This window comes from Nicotiana attenuata, chromosome 12, assembly GCF_001879085.1.
Source record: "Nicotiana attenuata strain UT chromosome 12, NIATTr2, whole genome shotgun sequence".
Classification (NCBI taxonomy): Eukaryota; Viridiplantae; Streptophyta; class Magnoliopsida; order Solanales; family Solanaceae; genus Nicotiana; species Nicotiana attenuata.
In genome coordinates, this window is record NC_032000.1 from 10,972,761 (window position 1) to 10,994,577 (window position 21,817).

The window sequence follows — 21,817 nt, forward strand, 5'->3', positions numbered from 1 at the left end:
AGTCTTGCATAGAGTAACCGAAATGGATGAAAGGAACATAATAAAGAATAATTTATAAGAAAGTTTGAGATACGCTTTATTACATGTTTGTATCTCATAAAATAAATAATAAGTAAAAAAATTAGATACGTGTAGCTAACTAAACTATGATTGTCCATCTTCATAGGTTCAAATGATATTCGAGGATATTGACCCCGATAAACAAGTCATCGTACGATGATCCACATTGATCATAGAATCATGTACTTTATTCTTTGATGTATATTTATTAAGAGTTTTATTTTAATAATATTGATAGTAGTTTACAAACTCGTGCATTATATGATTCGGCATACACGTGCAACGCACGTGTCGAGAAACTAGCATATATATATAAAGATTTAATTGTGAAATTAAATTAGGAATTGAATTGCTAAAGAGCACGGCAATTTGCATTCCTATCTGATATGGGATTTGTAATTTCTTTGAGCAATTATCATTGTTGGCCGCTCGGGCCAAACTTTTAACAACCACTAGCCAGAAATTAATTAATTACAATAAACATATAACGCGGAGGTTCGTGAGTGAGTACCTGTTTGGAGTTAACAACCAACTGATCAGGCAAATCATTGCGGCGGCGGCGAGAGATAATGGATCCAATACATCTAGACATGGACCCACCATCAAATCTTTGAGATAATAACTGATGCTGATTGCCATTGATAAAGCTTGCCTATGAAGCAACTCCTCTTCCAGTAGTGACCTCCTCTTTGATCTCTCATTCCTCTTACTCCTTGACCTTATTCCATTTTTGCCTGTTTCTTTCCTTATTCCATTTTTGCCTGTTTCTTTTACATCCTTCATTGTCATTGTCATGCAAATAAATCTAGTACCCATTTCTCAAAATTCAATCTTCCACGATACCTAGAATTTCTTTTTGCCTAATTACCAGAAATCTGCAAAGCAGCTTGAAATTCAGTAATTTGCACAAGACCCATATATACTGTTTTGCCCAAAGATACTATTTTAGCTAGAAATTAATTAATAACGTAAATGTACATTCAAATAAGCACTATATAATAGATATAAATTGTCAATAACTATTGTCGTTGTAATTTTTAACACAATATTAATTTCTAGAAAATCTATCATATATACATTTTACTACATCATTACGTAGTAAAATACACAATACACATTATATATACAAAATTTATACATTGTAGAACAGTCTATACCCTTTGGATACACAAAAGCACTCGGGATACACTAATGATATATTATGGATACATTGCAAGATGCACGATACACTCTACATACTAATTTTATGCAATGTATATACAAAATAGACGGTCACTATACAAAAAATATACAAATAAACTGTTACTATACAAAAAATATACAAATAGACTGTCACTATACAAAAAATATACAAAATAGACTGTCACTATACAAAATAGATGTAACTATACAAAATATATACAAAAAAGACTGTCATTATACAAAAATACATGATACACTTCAAATACACAATGTGCACTTATTACACATCCAAAATTGTATATAATTTATATACACTATGTTTACATATTAGAAAATACACATTATATACAATTTTGAAACATTGTTAAAGTTAGGATACATTGTTAAAGTTAGGCTCAATATACACTGTCAAAATTAGGATACAATATTTATACATTGCAAAAAAAGGTTGCTCTATGCATCAAGTAGGGGTCGGACCTTCGACCTTCAACTTAGGAAACAGACACTTTATCCACTGAGCTACAGGCACTTATGTTGTCAATCTCATTCCTTTCGGCTTTTATATTCAATACTTTTGGGCCGATGGACCATTTTTTGGAGGGGTTTTCTCAATTTCTTTAATAGGAAAATTTAGCAAACAAAGCCCATAAAGGACTTGTCACGTACTATAGTCCATGAACGTTGACGGCAATTTTCCTTAATTATTTCATAAAGTTTTACCCTAAGTAAATTAAGAATTTACAGAGGTGATACTATATAAAGGTGTGACGAAGAAAATTTGCTTCACAATAAAATCACTTAAAAATTTCAGCACAAGATTCTTTGGAAGAAATTTTTGAAACGAAGCTACCTCTTAAATTCGATCTTTGATTTTTGAACACGAAAAAATCTTGATTGTTACTTTGTTCCGCTCTGTTACTGCGTGTTAGAATATCTTCAAAGGTTATTGGTGTTCTCCGGTTGAAGGTTAGCAAAAGATTGGAAGGTGTTCCGGATTCTCACTCCCTCGTTGACGTTTCAGACCACTGTAGACCTGATAACGAGGCCACAAAGTCCATGGATGACCGAAAAGGGGAAAAGAGGCCTCTGTCTCTCAAACCTGCATGCAAAAATATCAAATATCAAACCCGAGGACAAGAAGGTTTTCTGGGGGGCAGCGGAAAAGGCTAAATATTTGTCGTTCGAATCCAGGGTTGTTGCGGATGGGCACTATGATGTAAGTTCCTTTTTAAAATTTCAGAAATTAGTTCCTCTATATGTCTATGAAGAAGCAGTAAAAGAATTTTATGCAAACCTTAGAATCTCAAAAGACAGTGGCGAGTTGGAAACTCTAATACTAGGAAAAAGAGTTGTTCTTGATGATGAATTTGAGAGGATATTTGGTACTAAGTTTTCTGGAAAGTTTGAGTTTTTCTCTAGTGGTTGGCCACATGATTTCGAAATTTCTTTGGACGAGGGTAAAGTGGTTGTGTCTGAACCCTATGCTGATCTACAGGACTTTGGTCCAACCTGTCTTGAGTTTGAAAATAGAATAATAGCACATATTGTCTTCTCCAGCATGGGGTACTCTTTCGTTGATGGAAAGTGGACAAGAAAGGAAGAGTCAGAAAGTGAAGTGCCAACAAAAGTAGAGGGTTTGTCAACTTTAAAGAATGAAGATGAGATTGATACTAAGGCTCAACAAGCTAGCGTATGGGTTAATCGTGAAGAAGCTATTGATAATAGAGGCAAAAAGCAGGCAACAGATGTGCCGGAAATTTCAAAGAACAAAACCAAGAAAAAAAAGGGTGTGCGTGCTCTTCAAGAAGATGATGATGATATTGATAAAATTCTGGCAGAGCTTGGTGAAGGACCAACAGTCTCTGCTCCCGTTCTTTCTGAAGAAAAAATGCAGGTACAGCCTGAGTCAAAAGAAGCAGTTGAGTCTGCTGCTGCGAAGAAGAAGAAAAAGAAGAAGGAGAAGGAAAAAGAGAAAAAGGCAGCTGCAGCAGCAGCTGTCTCAGGGATGGAGGAAGAAACAAAGAATGATACCAAAGGAAAATTGTCAGATAGAAAGCAGTCGAAGCAGGTTAAGGAGATGCAGGAGAGACTTAAAAAAACGAAGGAAGCTGAAGAAAGGAAGAAGAAGGATGAAGAGGAAAGGTTAAGGAAGGAAGAGGAAGAACGACTTCGACTGGAAGAACTAGAAAGACTTGCAGAGGAGAAGAAGCGCTTGAAAAAGGAGAGGGAGAAGGAAAAGCTCTTGAAAAAAAAACAGGAAGGGAAATTGCTCACAGGAAAGCAAAAGGAAGAAGCTCGAAGATTAGAAGCAATGAGAAAGCAATTTCTCGCTAGTGGCGGTCCTTTGCCACTCTCAACTGAGGAGAGTAGAAAAGAGGCAACCAAAAGGCCCATTTACCAATCAAAGAAGTCAAAGCCACAAGCTCAGGCTAATGGCAAAGCCAAGGAAGAGTCCGTCAAAAGAACACAAGTGCAAGAAAATCAGCAGGAGATTGTCTCTGAGGTTGATTCCATGGAAACTGAGGAGGTTGAGGATATGAATTCGGTAAGTATAGAGGAGAAGTCAGAAGTAGCTAATGCTGAAGAAAACGGAGTTAAGGAAGATGAGGAATGGGATGCGAAAAGTTGGGATGCTGCCGATCTTAATATTCCTGTAAAGAGTGATTTTGAAGATGAAGAGATAGATTCAGACCCGCAACCTGTCATTAAGAAAGAGATTAAGGCCACAAGGTCAGCTGTTAGTGATGCAGCGCCACTGCCGGCTGCTGCCAAGTCTGTAATTCCTACTCAAAGAGCTGCTCCAAGTGTACCTGAGAATGCTGGAAGTAAGAAGAGAGAGCCTGAGGTCGGGCTTTCTGAAGAAATTGGTGGCCAAAGCGAATACAATCTTCGGTCTCCTATTTGCTGTATCATGGGCCATGTTGATACTGGTAAAACCAAGCTTCTTGACTGCATACGAGGCACTAATGTTCAAGAAGGCGAAGCTGGAGGGATCACACAGCAGATAGGTGCAACTTATTTTCCGGCTGAGAATATACGCGAGAGAACTAAGGAACTGAAAGCAGATGCCAATCTGAAGGTCCCTGGATTGTTGGTCATTGACACACCTGGACATGAATCTTTCACTAATCTGCGTTCTCGAGGTTCAGGTTTATGTGATATCGCAATTTTGGTTGTAGACATTATGCACGGGTTAGAACCACAGACAATCGAGTCACTTAATCTTATAAAGATGAGGAATACAGACTTTATTATCGCTTTGAACAAGGTGAGGTTTATTAGAGGTTGATGGTTTTATGTCGAATTATAATTATATCCGTTTCTTTATTTTGTATTACTCAATGCAGGTAGATAGGCTTTATGGATGGAAAGTGTGCCGCAATGCACCTATTGTGAAGGCGATGAAGCAGCAGTCCAAAGATGTTCAGTTTGAATTTCATGCGAGGCTTACTCAGGTTACTTATTACTGTTTTCATCTCAATTCAATGTTTCCTTTCTATGTGCAACATCATGTTAACCAGCTTGTTGCAGGTCATTACCGAGTTCAAGGAACAGGGTATAAATACAGAATTATACTATAAAAACAAAGATATGGGAAAAGGTACTTTTAGCATTGTACCAACTAGTGCAATCAGGTGTGTGTTTTTTCCTTTGCTCGGTTATGTACTTTGCACTCCTATGAGAGACTGTTTAATTTAGCTAATTAGCTTTATGACTCCGGACTCGATGTGGCAGTGGTGAAGGGATTCCAGACTTATTGTTATTACTGGTCCAATGGACAGCAAAGACTATGGTTAAGAGACTTACGTACATCAATGAAGTCCAAGTATGATTTTCACATACCATCGTCATTTTACTTGCATGTGACAATGAATATGTTATGATTAACTGTTGTCATTTTTCCGCAGTGTACTGTTTTGGAGGTTAAGGTTGTTGAAGGTCATGGAACAACCATTGATGTGATATTGGTCAATGGAGTGCTCCATGAAGGAGATCAAATAGTAGTTTGTGGCATGCAGGTAATTAAGCTTCTATTATTTCTATGTTCTGCTAAGATTCCTTGGGTAATTGACTAATTGTATGAATGTTTCTTTTTTTGTGTGTAGGGCCCTATTGTCACCTCAATCCGAGCGTTATTGACACCTCACCCAATGAAGGAACTTCGAGTAAAGGTAGGAAACTACGTGGTTATTTGATTTATGCATTTTCAATTGGTTCCTTTTTTATTTGAGATATGCTTTAACCTCAGTTCAACTCCTTATATAATTTGACAGTCAATATATGACCAAGCTGTTTGTCATGTTTGAACTATCAAAGGAAAGAGGGGAAAAAATGGAGGAGATCAGTTAATAGAATAACTGGGATCCTATTTTTTTTATGAAGTGTCGGGGCCGGCCTTCCTTTTATCCTGCAATTGAATCTTTTTTCCCCTATGTGTTTCTTCCAAATAGTATTGCTGGTGCAATTTTTGTGCTTTACTTGTGAAAATTTGTTCGGAGATGTTTAAACAATATATATTTCTCAAGATCTTCTTGATGCCAAACTTATAATGATTAGGCTAAATGTGGCAAATGAAACGTAGAATGTTAACTATATTGCAGATGGTTTAGCTCAAGTTGGAGATGTTCGATCCAATATCCACTTATTCTATTTAAACTTTCAAAACTTTGGATATAAGTCTGTATGGTTTTTGGGTAAGATATATCTTTGCTTATGTCCTAATATGTATATTTTTCAGATCTTTTAACTTTGTAGTGCATGGCACACTAAAAAACTCTCAAGAACGAAGTCATCTTCTTGATGTTTAACTTCCGTATGAAGTATATATGAAGGATTTTGTTTTCTGGTAATATTCTTATTCAGGGATCATATGAGCATCATAAAGAAATCAAGGCTGCACAAGGGATAAAGATTAATGCTCAGGTAACGCCATTTGCTTATAAATTAAATGCGTGTTCTTTGTTTGTTTCTGTTTTAAGGTATGCTTAGTTTTGTCACATTTATAGCTTGGAACGGTTGTCGGGGAAGAGAGTTGGTGCATAGGATAATAGGAAAGCATGTTAAAAGATACTTTTTGCATAAAATGATGTCTGCAATTTGAAATGGCTGTTGTTTCTGAGTTTAGGATTAGATGATGTTATATTTTGGAACCTAAGTTTCTTTACTTCCCCCCTTGGATAATCTGGGGAGGTAATAGCAATTGCAATAGCAGAAGTATATTCATATTATAATTCCTGGGTTTTCAATTAATACGAAAATAATGTGTGACAACAATCAGAAGGAATTGCTGTACACAATCAATACAATAAGCAACGAAAGGAGTTGGGTAAAGTGAACAGATGAAACGGTATATTAAATCGAATACCTTAATAGTAATATTTGAACAATGAAGAAACCTATGAAACTCAACCTAGCTAAATCCTACTGTCATTGTTGTGCAGGGGCTTGAGCATGCGATTGCTGGCGCTAATTTATACGTTGTGGGGCCGGATGATGACGTGGAGGACATGAAAGAAGCAGCTATGGAAGATATGAGGTGGGTGATGAGCAGGATGAGTAAATGCGGGGAGGGCGTTTACGTTCAAGCTTCTACGCTCGGATCATTAGAAGCTTTACTTGAATTCTTGAAGACCCCTGAAGTAAGCATACCTGTCAGTGGAATTGGCATAGGCAACGTGCACAAAAAGGATGTCATGAAAGCTAGTGTCATGCTTGAGAAGAAGAAAGAGTATGCAACAATCTTGGCCTTTGATGTGACAGTAATACAAGAAGCTCGGGAACTTGCAGATGAAGTCGGTGTCAAAATATTTACTGCTGATATTATTTATCACCTATTCGATCAGTTTAAGGCCTATATTGACAACCTTAAGGAAGAGAAAAAGAAGGAAGTTGCTGAAGAAGTAGTCTTCCCCTGTGTGCTCAAGATCATACCTAATTGTGTCTTCAACAAGAAGGATCCAATTGTTTTAGGTGTTGAAGTTCTTGAGGGCATTGCCAAGGTATTAAATTAATATTGCTTCTTTATATGGTTCAGGACTCTTGTTCACACAAATAATTTAAAAAAAAAAAAAAAAAAACTGAAAATCTCAGAATATCTTATTAAAAAAATATATTTGTATCGGTTTCTCTGCATTTCTTCCGAAAAGGCAAAGGGTTTGTATTTTCCTAATAGTATGCATACTGTTCTCTCGCTCACATCTGTATTTCATTTTTTGTTTGTTAAAGTGCGCTCAAATTAATGCTATTTTTCTTATCAATCTTAGACAGTTTTTAATGTTCTAGTCCTCATTGTGGTTAACTTAATGTGAATAGGTCGGGACTCCAATATGCATTCGACAGAGTCTCGTAGATATTGGTCGAATTGCATCCATAAAGAATAACGATAAGCCCGTTGACTCTGCAAAGAAAGGCCAGAAGGTGTCTATTAAGGTATGAAGCCACATGATGGTTCATATTTATCTGCGTAAAGAATATAATGTGAGCAGCAATTGATCAAATATTTATGCATATGATTTGGCCTTAAATTGCAGATAGTTGGGTCTAACACCGATGAGCAACAGAAGATGTTTGGCAGGCATTTTGAAATTGAAGATGCGCTTGTTAGCAAAATCTCAAGAAGATCTATTGACATTCTCAAGGCCAACTTCCGGGTACGTAAAATTACTTTATCTCATGTGAATTAACACTCGATTGTTGGGGCTGACTTTCAGATACAATTTTACAGAATGATTTGTCCGTTGAAGATTGGAACCTAGTTCTCATACTGAAGGCCATATTCAAGATACAATGAGACTACTTCTCAAAGCTTTTTTGCAACTTAGCTATTTTACTTGCGAGCGGTGATTTCATGTATTTATTCCATTATTATCATCGGATGATGAAAAATTACCTATTACTTTTAAAAGAACACAATTTCCAGTACGTTTGTGTTTTGCTATGACAATGAGTCAAGCCCAAGAACCATCATTAGATTATGTTGGTAGTTATTTAGGTGAACTAATTTTTTCCCATGGTCAATTATATGTTGTTTTATCGAGAGCGATAAGTTCCAACTGTATAAAAATATTGATTCGGCCACCTACTGCAGATAACAATGAGTTCAGCCAACTTACAATGTAGTGTATAGTGAAATTATTCGACAACGTTTGTATAAATGTATTCTGCTACCATCTATATACTTAAAAAATTTCAGGCCTAAATAACTTTCACTTGCACGGTGCCTCAGTGATGTTTGTAGGAGTGCTTGCCCATTTATAATCGGAGGTAATTGTGAGCATGTGATTTTTGATTCAAAATTGTTCCTAAAAATTATTCAACTAGTAATTTAGTTAGTTTTAATTTTGATAAGATTTTTAGGAATTTTTGTTTATTTGTTTGCATAATTAATTATATTTTTGTATTTTTATTGCATTCTAGTTGCATTTCAAATTATATAAAATCATAAAACGTGTTTATTGTCTTTCAAAAGTGTTTAGGATAGTTAATGACATAATTAGAGCTTTAACTAGGTTAATTAGTGAGTTAGGAAGACAATTGTTAATTAACTAATTATTTGGCTATTAAGGTAACTGAGCTTTTTTTGAAATGGAATTTTTACATTCCTATGCCATATAGGAAACTATGTTACCCTCAGGGGTCGTTTGGTTGCCGGTTAGAGTTATGCAGGTATTAGTTATACATGTATTAGTTATGCAGGGATTAGTTATGCAGGGATAAGTAATGCAGGGATTAGTTATGCAGGTATTAGTTATGCAGAGATTATTTTTTTGAATGTTTGGTTTGTTGTATTAGAAATTGATATACATTATATAAATTTTAAAGTAAAATGCTTGTTTACAACTATACCCCTGACCTTCTTTTGCATTGTTTTTTCTCTCTTTCCATTTATGTAGGAAACAATTTAGTTAGGAACTTTGGGTGTTACTTTCACTTCTTCGTCATACTACTGAACTATGTGAAGTTTAGACATATTTGATTTTCACTTCTTAGTTTTGGTATTTCCATTTTCTAGTGGCTTCTCCAGTTTGCTTTTGCTAGTTTGTTCTTTAAAAATGAGAGAAGACAAGGTATATAGTTGGCAAGTGAAAGCAAGTGAAACCTGTTGACGGGTTGGCAGAGAAATAAGGAAGCCTTATGTGTAAAGTGATAGGGGTAAATTTGTCATTTCAGTATTTTATCCATGTATTACTAATACATGTATTAGTTATTCCATCTTCTACCCCGCATAAAATAATACACAGATTGACTCATAACTTATACATGTATTATTTATGCATAATTGAAAAATGTCAACCAAACATGGTATTAGTTATGCAGAATTTTATACAAAATAACTATTGCCTACCAAACAGGGTATAAGTTATGTTACCCCTTATACATGAATAACCTTTCTTCTAACCAGCTACCAAACGACCTCTAAGGGTAAACAAATAGTAAACTAAGGAGGGTCAAACTAGAAATAATAAAACTTAGTCTATACTCCATCCATTACACAATTTTACCCTTAACCCCCCACCGCCGAAACCCCCAAAATAAAGACCACCCTCATAAAGGAGATTTTATTACCGACCGGAGGCAACTCCGAGATGACGGTGAGGTCATGGGCTCTTGCGGCGATGAGCAGCTTCAACCGTACATTTGCGGGCGGAGGGAATTCAGAGTATATAAGAACAATAAAAGAATTCCCCAATCTCTCTATGCAGTCATTCAGTTCGTCTAAAGAGGAAATGGGAATAGTGGGAGGGACACCGTCTATTACTCGCCAGGGTAACCAGATTTGATGTTGTTGTGGTTCATCTGGTTCCTCTGGCCAATTATAGGGTATACCGATTCCTTCCGCCATGAAGATGAAGAAGAAGAAAAGTGATAATTTCTTCTTTAGCAGTTTTATCAAGCGGAGCAATGGCACAATCAGTATACTTGTTTTAACTTGATTATTCAGTTACAATCCCCATGTAGGCACCTAATTAAGATAAAACTGTGTAATAGAGGAAAGTTATATTTTCATTATACAATCTTAGGCAGAGTCAGATCTTCAGTGGAAACCATTGCTTTCTGCTTGATCCATAAGTACATATGCGGACAAAATATATACTCTTGTATTAAACTCATTTTGAATCCACTGACTATAAAATCTTGATTCGCCTTTGATCTTGGGTAGGCTTTTAAATAAAAGTGAATTGTACGTAAGCTATTATGTTCATCAAATTCAATCTGGACTTGACCAGATAAATTGTATATGCACTAAAGATGGACTGACTCAACTCTTGTTGATAAATCAAGAGCCTCTTCGAGTTTAACAACCACCTGTTCCATGGATGGTCGTTGCTGCTTCAGCCCTATGCTAACCAAAGCTAACTTAAGTATAAGTTCAAAAGCCTCCATTGAGAATTTCCCCTCCATTTTGGGATCAGCAAATTCTTTGATGTTCCCACCTTTAGTCAAGTTTTTCGCCTAAGATTCAAAACGATATGTTAAATTAAGGAAAAAAAACACATGGGAGGATGGAGGAGTGAGTATTTATTTTTTACCATTTTACTTAGAAGCATTGGATTCTGCAAATCCAAGTTGATAACCCTTTGTCCAGATAATAGTTGTAGCAGCACTATCCCAAAGCTATAGACATCACCATAAGAATTAACGTGTCGATTCTTTTGGTACTCAGGATCAACATAACCAAAGGTTCCTCTCACTTCTGAGCTAGCATAAGAGTGACCAATGCTAATAATTTTGGATAAACCAAAGTCTGAGAGTTTGGCTTCAAAGCTAGCAGATAGAAGAATGTTTGCTGGCTGCAAAAAAAAGAGAAACATAACTTAGAAAATGGAGAACAGATTATGGATGTAAAATAGGATTTAACCTTGATATCCCGGTGAACAATGGAGCCTTGAGGATACGAGTGGAGAAAGAGGAGACCGCGGGCACAATCAAGTGCAATTTCTAGTCTTCGTCTCCACGAGAGATATTTACTTTTACCTGCTCAATTAGTGTGTAGAAATCAGGACACAGTACAATTCAGGTCAAAAGAGAGCAGAAATGTCCAGAGAGTAAAAATATACCAAATAACCATTCAGAAAGATTTCCATTGTGGCATAGCTCATAAACTAGAAAACACTCATTTGGTCCATCATAGTGTCCTAGCAACGATACAAGGTTCGGATGTCTGATATGCGAGAGGCTTGTAACTTCTCTAACAAATGTATCCATCTGTTCGTCCTTAATTATGTGCTTAATCGCCACATATTGTCCATCTGCCAAAATGCTTTTGTATACTTTTCCTGTACAACATGATCATTTCAATATCCAACTTTCAAAGCCAACTAGTACATAATTCGATTTTGTTCTTACCAGCTATGCCTTGACCTATGAAGTTAGACATGCTGAGATTGTCAGTCGCGGAATAAATTTCTTTAAGTGATAGTTTACGATAGCTTGATTCTTCAGAGTAAGATCCATCTGATACTGCTAACAGGAAACAGCATTAGTATAAGCTAAAACATTCAGAACAAGGATCTTTCTAGGATTGTTGGCGTCGAGGGCTTACTATATCTTCCACTTGATGGTTTTACTTCATTCTTCCTTTTCAATAAGATCCACACCGCAATAATTATTATGACGACAAGCCCCACTATGCCACCAATTAGAATCCCAAGATCTGCATATTTGAACACTCTTTTGTCCAGAAACTCAGCTATAGCAATAATAGTTGTGAATATGGATTTCAAGATTTTACCTCTTTTAAACTTTGTTCGATGTCTAGTTTCACTTCGAGAAGATACTGCAGAGTATAATGATATTCAATATCAAAATTTAATATTCAAAAAGTTGGAAGAGAAAAACATAAATCTGCTTATAACAGAAAGTAGACAAGTATTACCTAAAGGGAGAGAGTTGTCTCCTAGGCAATGAAAGAATTCATCAATCCAACTCTCATCAGATATTCTTTGGCTTGTTAACAAAATCAACATACTAAATCTACAAATGTCAGCTTCGAGTTTCATTGAATTATTCTTCGATTTTGAAGCTAATGCTCCCCATGTCTTCAAACACTGATTGCAGCCTTTAGTGAGTCCTCCATCTGAATCCATTAGGCTGCAATCATCTCTTAGACTTTTTAATCTGTTTCCTAACTCGTTCACTACGTCGATATCTGAATAATAAGAGCAGCCTCCTGCACCACTCGTCAACTTTTCAATGCCACAGCTAAAAGTATTAGAACTAGTGTTCTTCGTCCAAGTTAAGCAGTCCATCTGTTGTGTGGAATTAAGAAAGATATGTCCTGTTTGGTTCGTCCAACGTGCCAATGCTCGTAAATATCTATTGAAAGGTAATCCACAGCAAGGTTGGGTCAAAAAACCATCCCAATTTCTGTCTAAAGTTGTACAATCCTCTCCAGATGAAGAAATGTTAATATTCAGGGGACAGTTATTGGAGATATTAGTCTGAGAAAAAACTAACTCCAAAGATAAGGAAAAAACCATCATGTACATAATTAACACTGGTATTTTGAAGCAATTCATTTCTTTGAAATGCTAAAGTGTACTCTAAATTAAGGTTGAACCATAAAATCTTTGCTCATATATTGACACAATCAATGTAGCCTATATAACTTTTCTTCATAAAGAAAAAAGCAGAAAAATTCAAGTAGATGAAGCCAAATGGCTGGCTAATAAGTGTCTTTTTCTTGTTTCCAATAGTAGAGCATAGCATTATTTAATCTATCATTAGATGACATAAGACAGATTATTTCTTTTTGGAAAAGTTCATTTAAAATCTAAGATAATTTGTTGATTTGTAGGTTCGTAACTTTAAGTAAGATTGTCATAAAAGACAAATGCCGGATATGGCAAAATCAAGAAAATATTCAAGTTTGATGTCAATTTGTGTTGTAGTGTTTGGTTGACGAAGGACTCAATCTTACACCAGTAAAACGAAATCAATTGTTCTTGCAACAACTAAACTAGTTAAGCATTTATTGGATTGTTAGAATCAAAGCAATAATCATTTTGAATTTAAAAGATTGAAAGCAATAAAATAAAATAAAAAAGGGAAATGCTCCGGCCTCCATGTGTGTTTGATTGGAAGTCATTTTCTGGTGATTGGTTACCGTAATATATTTTTCAAGAAAAGCAATTTTTATAAAAGGGGAAAATGCACTAATGACGGAAGTCATTTTCCTCAACTATCTAAATTTTAAATTTTATATTATTCGCTCCAGTTAACACTTAGATATTATTATTATTAATAAATTCAAAATTTTCATTCAAATATTCTCTTATTTATTAATATATTTTTAATATCTAGTATACTTTTTCTAGCAAAAAATTTTTACTGGCCAATCAAATATTTTCCATAGAAAATCACTTCCGTCAGACAAAACACACTATTTAATTCATTTAAGTTGAAATTTAGGGAATCGAGCACCTTAATTCGATTTAGAAATCACTATTAAACGTTAGTTTGTTGGATTGGGTTGAAAGATTAAACTGAAAAGTCCATGGATAGCCATTGAAGCTTGCTTAAGCTTGAACTCAAAAATTTGGATTTTAGAAACTAAAATTTATTTCGAGTGCGTTGTTGGAATAGATCGGATACACCTTAAGGAATTTAAATATCGGTTTTGGGATGATTTGGTGGAGTTTTGAGATGGTATGAATTGAAAATTCGAAGCAACGGATGAACATGGAAAAAGATGATATGTGTATCATTTGTATATCACATATATTATACGTGTATCAAATATGTATTACATGTATATCCATGTATACCTGTGTGAGATACATACATGATATACGTTTGATACATGCGTTGCAGAAGAATTTTTTTTAATTAGATTTTAACTACGAATTTTGATACCAAATAAGTCCAAATCACCTCCAATCTTGCTCAAATTTGGTATATTGCCTCATCTATATATTTTCAACGAATTCCAACCATAAAAATCCTTTTTTGCCTTTTTTTTAATATTGTATATCATTGGTGATGAATTTTGACTCCAAACTAGTCTAACTCACCTTCAAACTTCGTATATATTGCCTTATCTATGTATTTTCAACGAATCGCAACAATAACCATTGAAAAATATCTTTTTTTGCCCATATTTTTTGAATGTTGTATATCATTGAGAATGTTTTTGGCTATTTTTGGTAACATGACTAAAATGGCTAGTTGTTGGTAAATAGTGTTTTTTTTAAGTACATTCCCTTAAGATTCCCAAATGAAAATATAGACCCTGCAACAAGTGGGTCTGGGGCTCTGGGCTGCTATGATGCTCCAATTGCAGATCTCATATGTAACTTAAGGATTGGGAAACATTACATGGTATAGCCAAAGGCATGCCTTTAAAATATTAGCCACGGTTTCAAAGATGTTACAAATATAGCCATTCTTCATTTTAAGCTTAACTTCGGAGTCCATGTTTGGCTGGAGATGCTTCGCTTTGAGAGCCATTCTGCTATATTTTACTTTTTTGTTTCCCACCCGGTATCTGGTTCCTGCATTGGAGCCGATTAAATCCGAAGATTCGCACCAGAAAATTTCACATTGGGGTAAAATGTTTCCTAACAAAGGCGACTCCATACCCAAGCACGATCCCGAAACCTCTGGTTAAGATTAAAGAGTACTTACCACTCCACTATAAACCTTGCTGGTTAGCAAGCTATCATTTGTATTTTCTATAATTGTATTTCTTTATCTTCGTAAAGTTTAAGTTATGGAGTATAAACTTTTTAACATCATAAAGATTGCAAATAACTCTTCATTGCAAGATTGATATGGTAAACTACAAATTAGACTAATGATATGTTATAATTAGTTATACTGCATTGATCTAATTATAAAAGTTATTTATAGCTAGTTTTAATACATAGAACTTAAATTCATAATACAAAATGAAAGCTCTTTGCCGTTTTGCAATTGTTTCTGTGAAGGAAATCGCCGAGATTGGTCATGCGTCATTCACTTTAATGTTCAAATAAAACTTGAAAATTAGCTGTATTAGTGTTTTCTAAATAAAAGCAGAAATAGAAGAATAGTCAAGTTGTATGAAAATTTTTCTTAAAATTAGAAGTTGATAATAGTTTGGACATTTAATTCGCAAGCATAATACATTAAAAAAGAAAAATAAACAACAGTATGTTTAAGCATGTGATAGCCTAATGACCATTTCACAGGGACATTTTTACCCTGAAAAGTTCATTAAGATGACAAGGTGGCGCAACATTGTGAAATAATATGATGGTAGCAATATGGATGACAAAGAATTAGCTCTAACCCTAAAAGCTAATTAATTCACCAAGATAATCAACCATTTGACCCATTCAAAGATTCTCAAAAGATGCTCTTATACTATTCGTTAAAAATAATATAAACTGAAGCCAAATCACATTAAATTGTTGGTCAGTCACCCTCCTTGCTTTTTACAATGTGGCACATACACTCCAGAAGTTAATATTATAATGATATCTTAATTTTATTACAGGCATTAAGGGTGACAAACGGGCGGGTCGAAAATGAATAATTTAAAAAACGGATAATTTATTTGACCCCACCCGTATTTGAGACGGATAAAAAATGGGTTATCCGGTGGATAATATGGATATCCATGTTATGCATGGCTTCTTGAATATGATCACTTTTGGGAGAATTTTTAGTCTCCCAACCTTGAGTAACCCCCAATTTGAGGCTACGAATGTAAAAGTTAAACACATTTAATTAGTTATCCATTGGTTATTCATTTGGTTAACCATTTTCTAAGTGGATAATATAGTTCTTATCCATATTCGACCCGTTTTTAAAAAGTTCATTATCCAACCTATTTTTTAATGGATAATATAGGTAAATAACTATTTCTTTTAACCATTTTGCCACCTCTACAGGACACTAAATGAGGGGAAATTAAGTACGTGGTCAGATACATATTGTAAGTTTGTAACCTTCCAAACGAAAGAGCATATTTAAGATCGGACAAAAATTACAACAGTCGTTACTTGTGAGAAACTCCAACGTCTCTCTAATTCATTCCCAACCCCTTGAGAAACAAGATACTATTCCTCCAAAACCACCGGATTTAATCCACCTCCTTCCCTCATCAAATAATCTGGAAAGATCAACATCCTTCAAAGATAAACTATTGGAATCTAACCTCACAATTTCACTCCTTCCATAGATCTGATGATATGCTCGACTCAACAAAGATATTGGAAGACAAGAAAGGAATGCATGATCCAGGGACTACTCTAGGTGACGCAATATAAATCACCCTTTCGTTAGAGGATAAACAACGTATCTATGAACCATGGAAATACTCCATTATAATCAAGTTAGTAGGAAAACGTATGCTACACCATTACCTAAAGAGGAAGATCCAAGATCTATGGAAACCAACGGAAGACTTCTCTTTAATTGACCTTGGTGAGGACTACTACATCATCAAATTCACAAAGAAAGAAAACATGGATAAAGCTATTCACCTAGGGCCATGGTTCATTAATGGCCATTTCCTTTATATCTCCAAATGGAACCAAACTTTGTGGCTAGAAATGAAAAATTAACTACCTCAGCAGTTTGGTTAAGGCTGCCCCAATCACCAACGGAATTGTATGATGGTAAAATCCTAGCAAAAATTGGCAATGTAATAGGACGCCTACTGAAAATTGACACATGCACCTCAACAACCCTAAGAGGTCGATATGCAAGGATTTGTGTTGAAATCCCTTTGGAAATCCCTGTTCAACCCTTCCTATATGTTGGAAATCATAAACAGGATATACTCTATGAAAGGGAGGATTTTCTTTGCAAAAATTGTGGTCGCTTTGGTCACACACTAAGACAATGCACCTATATCAAAATGCAAAGCTTAGATCCTCACCATGCAGGACTAGAACATCAACAAGAAGCTACAAAAGATGCCATCGACTCTGAATGGAAAACAGTTTCCTTCATCAAGAAGATGAATCAAGGCAAAAGAAATCCAAACCAACTGCCCAACATCCAAGTAAAAGGCAACCAAGGTCTAGGTATTCCGATTAACTTATTCAATGCAAAAACAGGTAAGTTTTTGGTTACTCAAACTCTCCAATATAAGACTAAAAATTATCCTTCTAGTAATCAAATTCCTCCTGTTAATACCCATCCAGACATGGCTACTGATCAAACAAACTCTCACGAGGAAAACCACCAATTAAATGAGAGACAAACGGTTTTGCCAAAAACCACTAAGGACAATGTCAATTTTATTTGTGAAAATAAATTTAATCAATTAAATAATGGCTTGGATCTTGACACACAAGATACTTGCATGCAAGACTCCACCATGGCAACTTATAATACCAACTCTTTAGTTAAAACCAATGTCATGCGAATAGGCTCTAACATGGACGATTCTACCCCTACCTCTAATCCTATCCCTACTGACCCAACCCCCCCCCCCCCCAATCCGAAATCTCCCCAAAATCTTTTGTTATCTAAAGAATCTACCCAAAATCCCTTCTTAAGATATGACAAGATCCCCCCCCCCCCCCCCCCATGCATGTTGGCCAAATGGCAATGGCTATAGAAGCAAGTAGCCAAATGGACATTCCTATAGGAAATCCAAACAAAACCATTAAGTGTTCTATAAATCATGACCTAGGGCAACCAAAAGCCATAAACAAAAACGAAGCAATCATCATTCCCTCCCCCAATCGGTTAACCCCTTCTCCTACCCAAAATCCCACCCCAACTTCCAGTATAATAAATACAACTCCCATTATCCAAGATGCCAAAAGTTCCTTCAACCCTAAGAAGAAGAACCCGACTAATCCAAATCCTAAGACAATGACATCCTCTCAATATGGAAAATATTCCCCCCCCCCCCCCCCCCCCCACGAACAACCCCAGGTTATTTACGCTCAACCACCCCAAGCCCAAGATTATCAACCCACGAGTTGGATGGAGCTAGGTTTCATGGGCCATGCACTCTCGTTCTCAGTCCCGATCAACGGTCACGAGGCCATTGTGATCTTGCACAATGCGCAATATCTAGCTCAACTTATCACAGAGGGAATGAGATTGGAAATGAACAAGTATCTCAACCAAGTATGGCTCAACAACATCATTCATCCCATGGCTCCATCAATGAACCCTCAAATGGCTCAAACGATGAAAGAGCAATGGAGCATGCCACCCCAGTTCAACCCCATAAACCCTCAAAATGCACCATTGGATCTCCCATTCTTTCCAATGGAGATCTATACCCACCTAAACCCCATCTTTCTCCCTTGGGATGTCAATCTGGGGAACCAAGGGAAGGTACCCCCCCTCCACCACACCTCCACCACCAGTACCCCTACCCCATCAACAAGATGACCCCATACCAGGGCCAGTGGAGGCAGAGATGGAGGAGGACGACGTCCCCCTAAACCATCACTTAGGGCCAACCCTAGAACTATCAAACCTAGACGGAATAAAAATATTTCTCTTCATGGAGAGGCACGAGAAGAGGCGTGTTCTCGGCTGCCCGTTGGCCCTATACAAATGCTTGATGGATATTCGTCCTCCACACGACCAAACTGTGGGCAACAAAGCAATGATTCTAGTTCCATCCATGAGGAGAAACCCTGTCCAAGTGGGGGGGGATAAGGGAAAATGGGGAGATGATCAACACTGACTCAAATTTAGCCATGAAGCAACCCACTAATTTGATAATATGGAATATACGAGGAGGAAACAATGATAATTTCAGGAGAAATTTTAGGGAGATGCTAGACACCCGTAGGCCGTGTTTGGTAACTTTGTTGGAAACAAGGATGGGCAACCATGCTTAATGAATTTAGATTCACTGAGATGATAGAAGTTCCATCGGAGGGGCAGTCAGGTGGTATGGTTATGATGTGGAGGGATGACATAATCAACGTTCAAAATGCTGTTAGAAGAGGTCAGGAGATCCATGCAACCATAGAGGTACATCCTATACGTAAACCTTGGCTTTTTACTTCTATCTATGCTAGTACTAATATTCATTATAGAAATATCATGTGGGATCACCTAGAAAATATTAGTAATACTTATAGAGGACCTTGGTTAGTAGGTGGTGACTTCAACGATATTTTAGCCGCTAGTGAGAAATTTGGCGGCAAACCCATCAAAGATAGTAGAGCTAGGTACATTTGGTCCAAAATTAATAAGTGCAATCTAGTTGATCTAGGCTTCAAAGGAAGAAAATACACTTGGACCAATAATAGACATAACAAGAAGAGTCTTATTTTAGAAAGACTTGATAAAGTCTACGGAAATGAGGAATGGATTGAACTATTTCCTAAAAGCACTACTATCCATTTGCCTAGAACCCACTCTGACCATAATCCTATCATTGTAGAATTAATTCCAAGGAATAGGTCTCCTCATAAGGTCCCTTTTAGGTTAGAAACCTTTTGGTGCAAACATCCGGAATTTCAATCTATTGTTAAAAATAATTGGAATGATAGTGACTACTTTAAGTCTAGCTTCAACTTTATTGACAAGGTTAAATCTTGGAAGGACAGTACTTTTGGCAATATCATGGGAAGGAAGAGAAAACTCTTAGCTAGACTAAAATGCATCCAATCTTCAAATAGCTATGCTACTAGCTCTTTCCTTAAAAAATTAGAATTAGATCTTCAACATGAGTTCAATGATATTCTAAAAATAGAAGAAGACTACTGGAAACTTAGGTCCAGGATAATGTGGCTTAATGATGGAGACACCAATACAAAATTCTTCCACGTCTCTGCCACCAATAGAAAAAGAAGAAACAAAATAACTTTCTTCAAAGATGAAGCTGGTAACTGGATAAATGACCATAATCTTATTTTGTCTCATGTTCAAAATTACTTTATCTCTACATTTACCTCTTTTCATACTCAGTCTACCTGGACTAACCCCCTAAATACTCATTCCAGTTGTAATATGATTAACCTAGATCATCTAGATACCCCCCCCCCCCTAATAAGGAGATTAAAAGTGCAGTCTTCTCATTCAAACCATTCAAATCTCCCGGGCCAGATGGCCTACACCCCTTCTTCTTCCAAAAATATTGGTTCCATATAGGGGATTCTATCAAGAAACTCTGCCATGCTATCTTTAACAACCAGATAGTCCCTCCGGATATTAATAAAATATTTCTATGCCTCATTCCTAAAATCCATAATGCAAATAATATTAGTAACTTCAGGCCCATTGGTTTATGCAACACTATCTATAAAATAATCACCAAGGTTCTAGCCAATCGTCTTAAACCTTTCCTAGATCAACTGATCAGCCCGTATCAGGCTAGCTTTATGAAAAACATAAGAGCATCTGATAATGCTATCATCATCCAGGAAATGATTTCAAAGTTCAGTAAACTAAAAGGCAAACAAGGCCATATGATTCTGAAAATTGACTTGGAAAAGGCTTTTGATCGTCTTGAATGGTCTTTTATTCGTCACACCCTGGATTTCTTTAATTTTCCTCCAAAATTCTCTAAATTATTGCTGAATTGCATCTCTACCAGTAAAATAGCAATCTTAGTCAACGGAGCTGTTACGAATTACTTTCAACCAAGTAGAGGTATTAGACAAGGCGACCCCATCTCCCCCTACATCTTTATCCTCTGGCTAGAAATGCTTACCAGATATATAGAACACCAAGTGGACATAAAAAATTGGGACCCCATATCCCTAGGTTATAAATGTCCAAAAATTTCTCACTTATTATTTGCTGACGACCTTTCTCTAATGGCTAGAGCCAATGCTAAATCTTGTCAGGCCACAAAAAATGGGCTTGACCAATTTTGCTCTCTATCGGGTCAAAGCATCAGCACTACTAAGTCAAAGATTCTTTTTTCAAAATATTGCAATCACTCAATCATCAGTGACATTACCACTTCATTAGGTATTAAGAGGAGTAACAGTTTTGGCACATACCTTGGTTTCCCTATCCTTCACTATAGCCCAAAACCTAGGGATTACCAATTCCTCATTGACAAGATAAGAACCAAACTTGCATCCTGAAAAATAAAGTTCTTTAGCTTGGCAGGAAGAACAACCCTTGTGACATCATGCCTTAATTCCATCCCAAACCATTACATGCAATACACCCTCCTCCCCAAAAAAACCCTAAAAGATATTGATAAAGTCCAAAGGGACTTCATATGGGGTAGTACTGTAGAGAAAAGGAAACTTCACTTGGTAAATTGGACCACTATATGCCAACCCAAAAAATATGGTGGATTAGGGATCCATAATGCCCTCAATAAAAACCTTTGTACTCTAGCTAGTTTAAGTTGGAGACTCCTTACAAATGCTTTAACTCCTTGGGCAAAGCTTACCATCTCCTATTATTGCAACAGCTCCTCTGCGAATAGATCCTCCTTCCTTTGAAAAAGCATTTGCAGAGGGTGGGACATCTGCTCCAAGGGCATCATATGGTCCCCCCACATTCATTCCAATCTTAATCTATGGGAGGCCAATTGGATACCAAATATTGGTAACCTAAGGGACCTAGTTACAGGTCCTCCTTCAGCTAAAGACTTCTCCACCAAAATTAGAGATATCTTTGATGGTACCAATTGGAACTT

At 36.3% G+C, this 21,817-nt stretch overlaps 2 protein-coding genes across 2 annotated transcripts; one reads left to right on the forward strand and one right to left on the reverse strand.

The window, feature by feature from the left end:
* Positions 2,018-8,400, forward strand: LOC109235289 (eukaryotic translation initiation factor 5B-like). The gene is made up of 11 exons (XM_019401349.1): positions 2,018-4,510; positions 4,590-4,697; positions 4,774-4,877; positions 4,978-5,068; positions 5,151-5,261; positions 5,349-5,414; positions 6,106-6,165; positions 6,684-7,241; positions 7,555-7,671; positions 7,773-7,892; positions 7,967-8,400. The coding sequence occupies exons 1-11, from the start codon at positions 2,303-2,305 to the stop codon at positions 8,030-8,032; spliced, it is 3,609 nt and encodes a 1,202-aa protein (XP_019256894.1). The 5' UTR covers positions 2,018-2,302; the 3' UTR covers positions 8,033-8,400.
* Positions 9,635-21,683, reverse strand: LOC109235878 (probable receptor-like protein kinase At5g59700). The gene is made up of 9 exons (XM_019402126.1): positions 21,569-21,683; positions 21,165-21,247; positions 12,119-12,683; positions 11,786-12,019; positions 11,590-11,703; positions 11,301-11,519; positions 11,102-11,217; positions 10,773-11,033; positions 9,635-10,695 (listed from the first exon to the last, which is right to left on the reverse strand). The coding sequence occupies exons 1-9, from the start codon at positions 21,681-21,683 to the stop codon at positions 10,486-10,488; spliced, it is 1,917 nt and encodes a 638-aa protein (XP_019257671.1). The 3' UTR covers positions 9,635-10,485.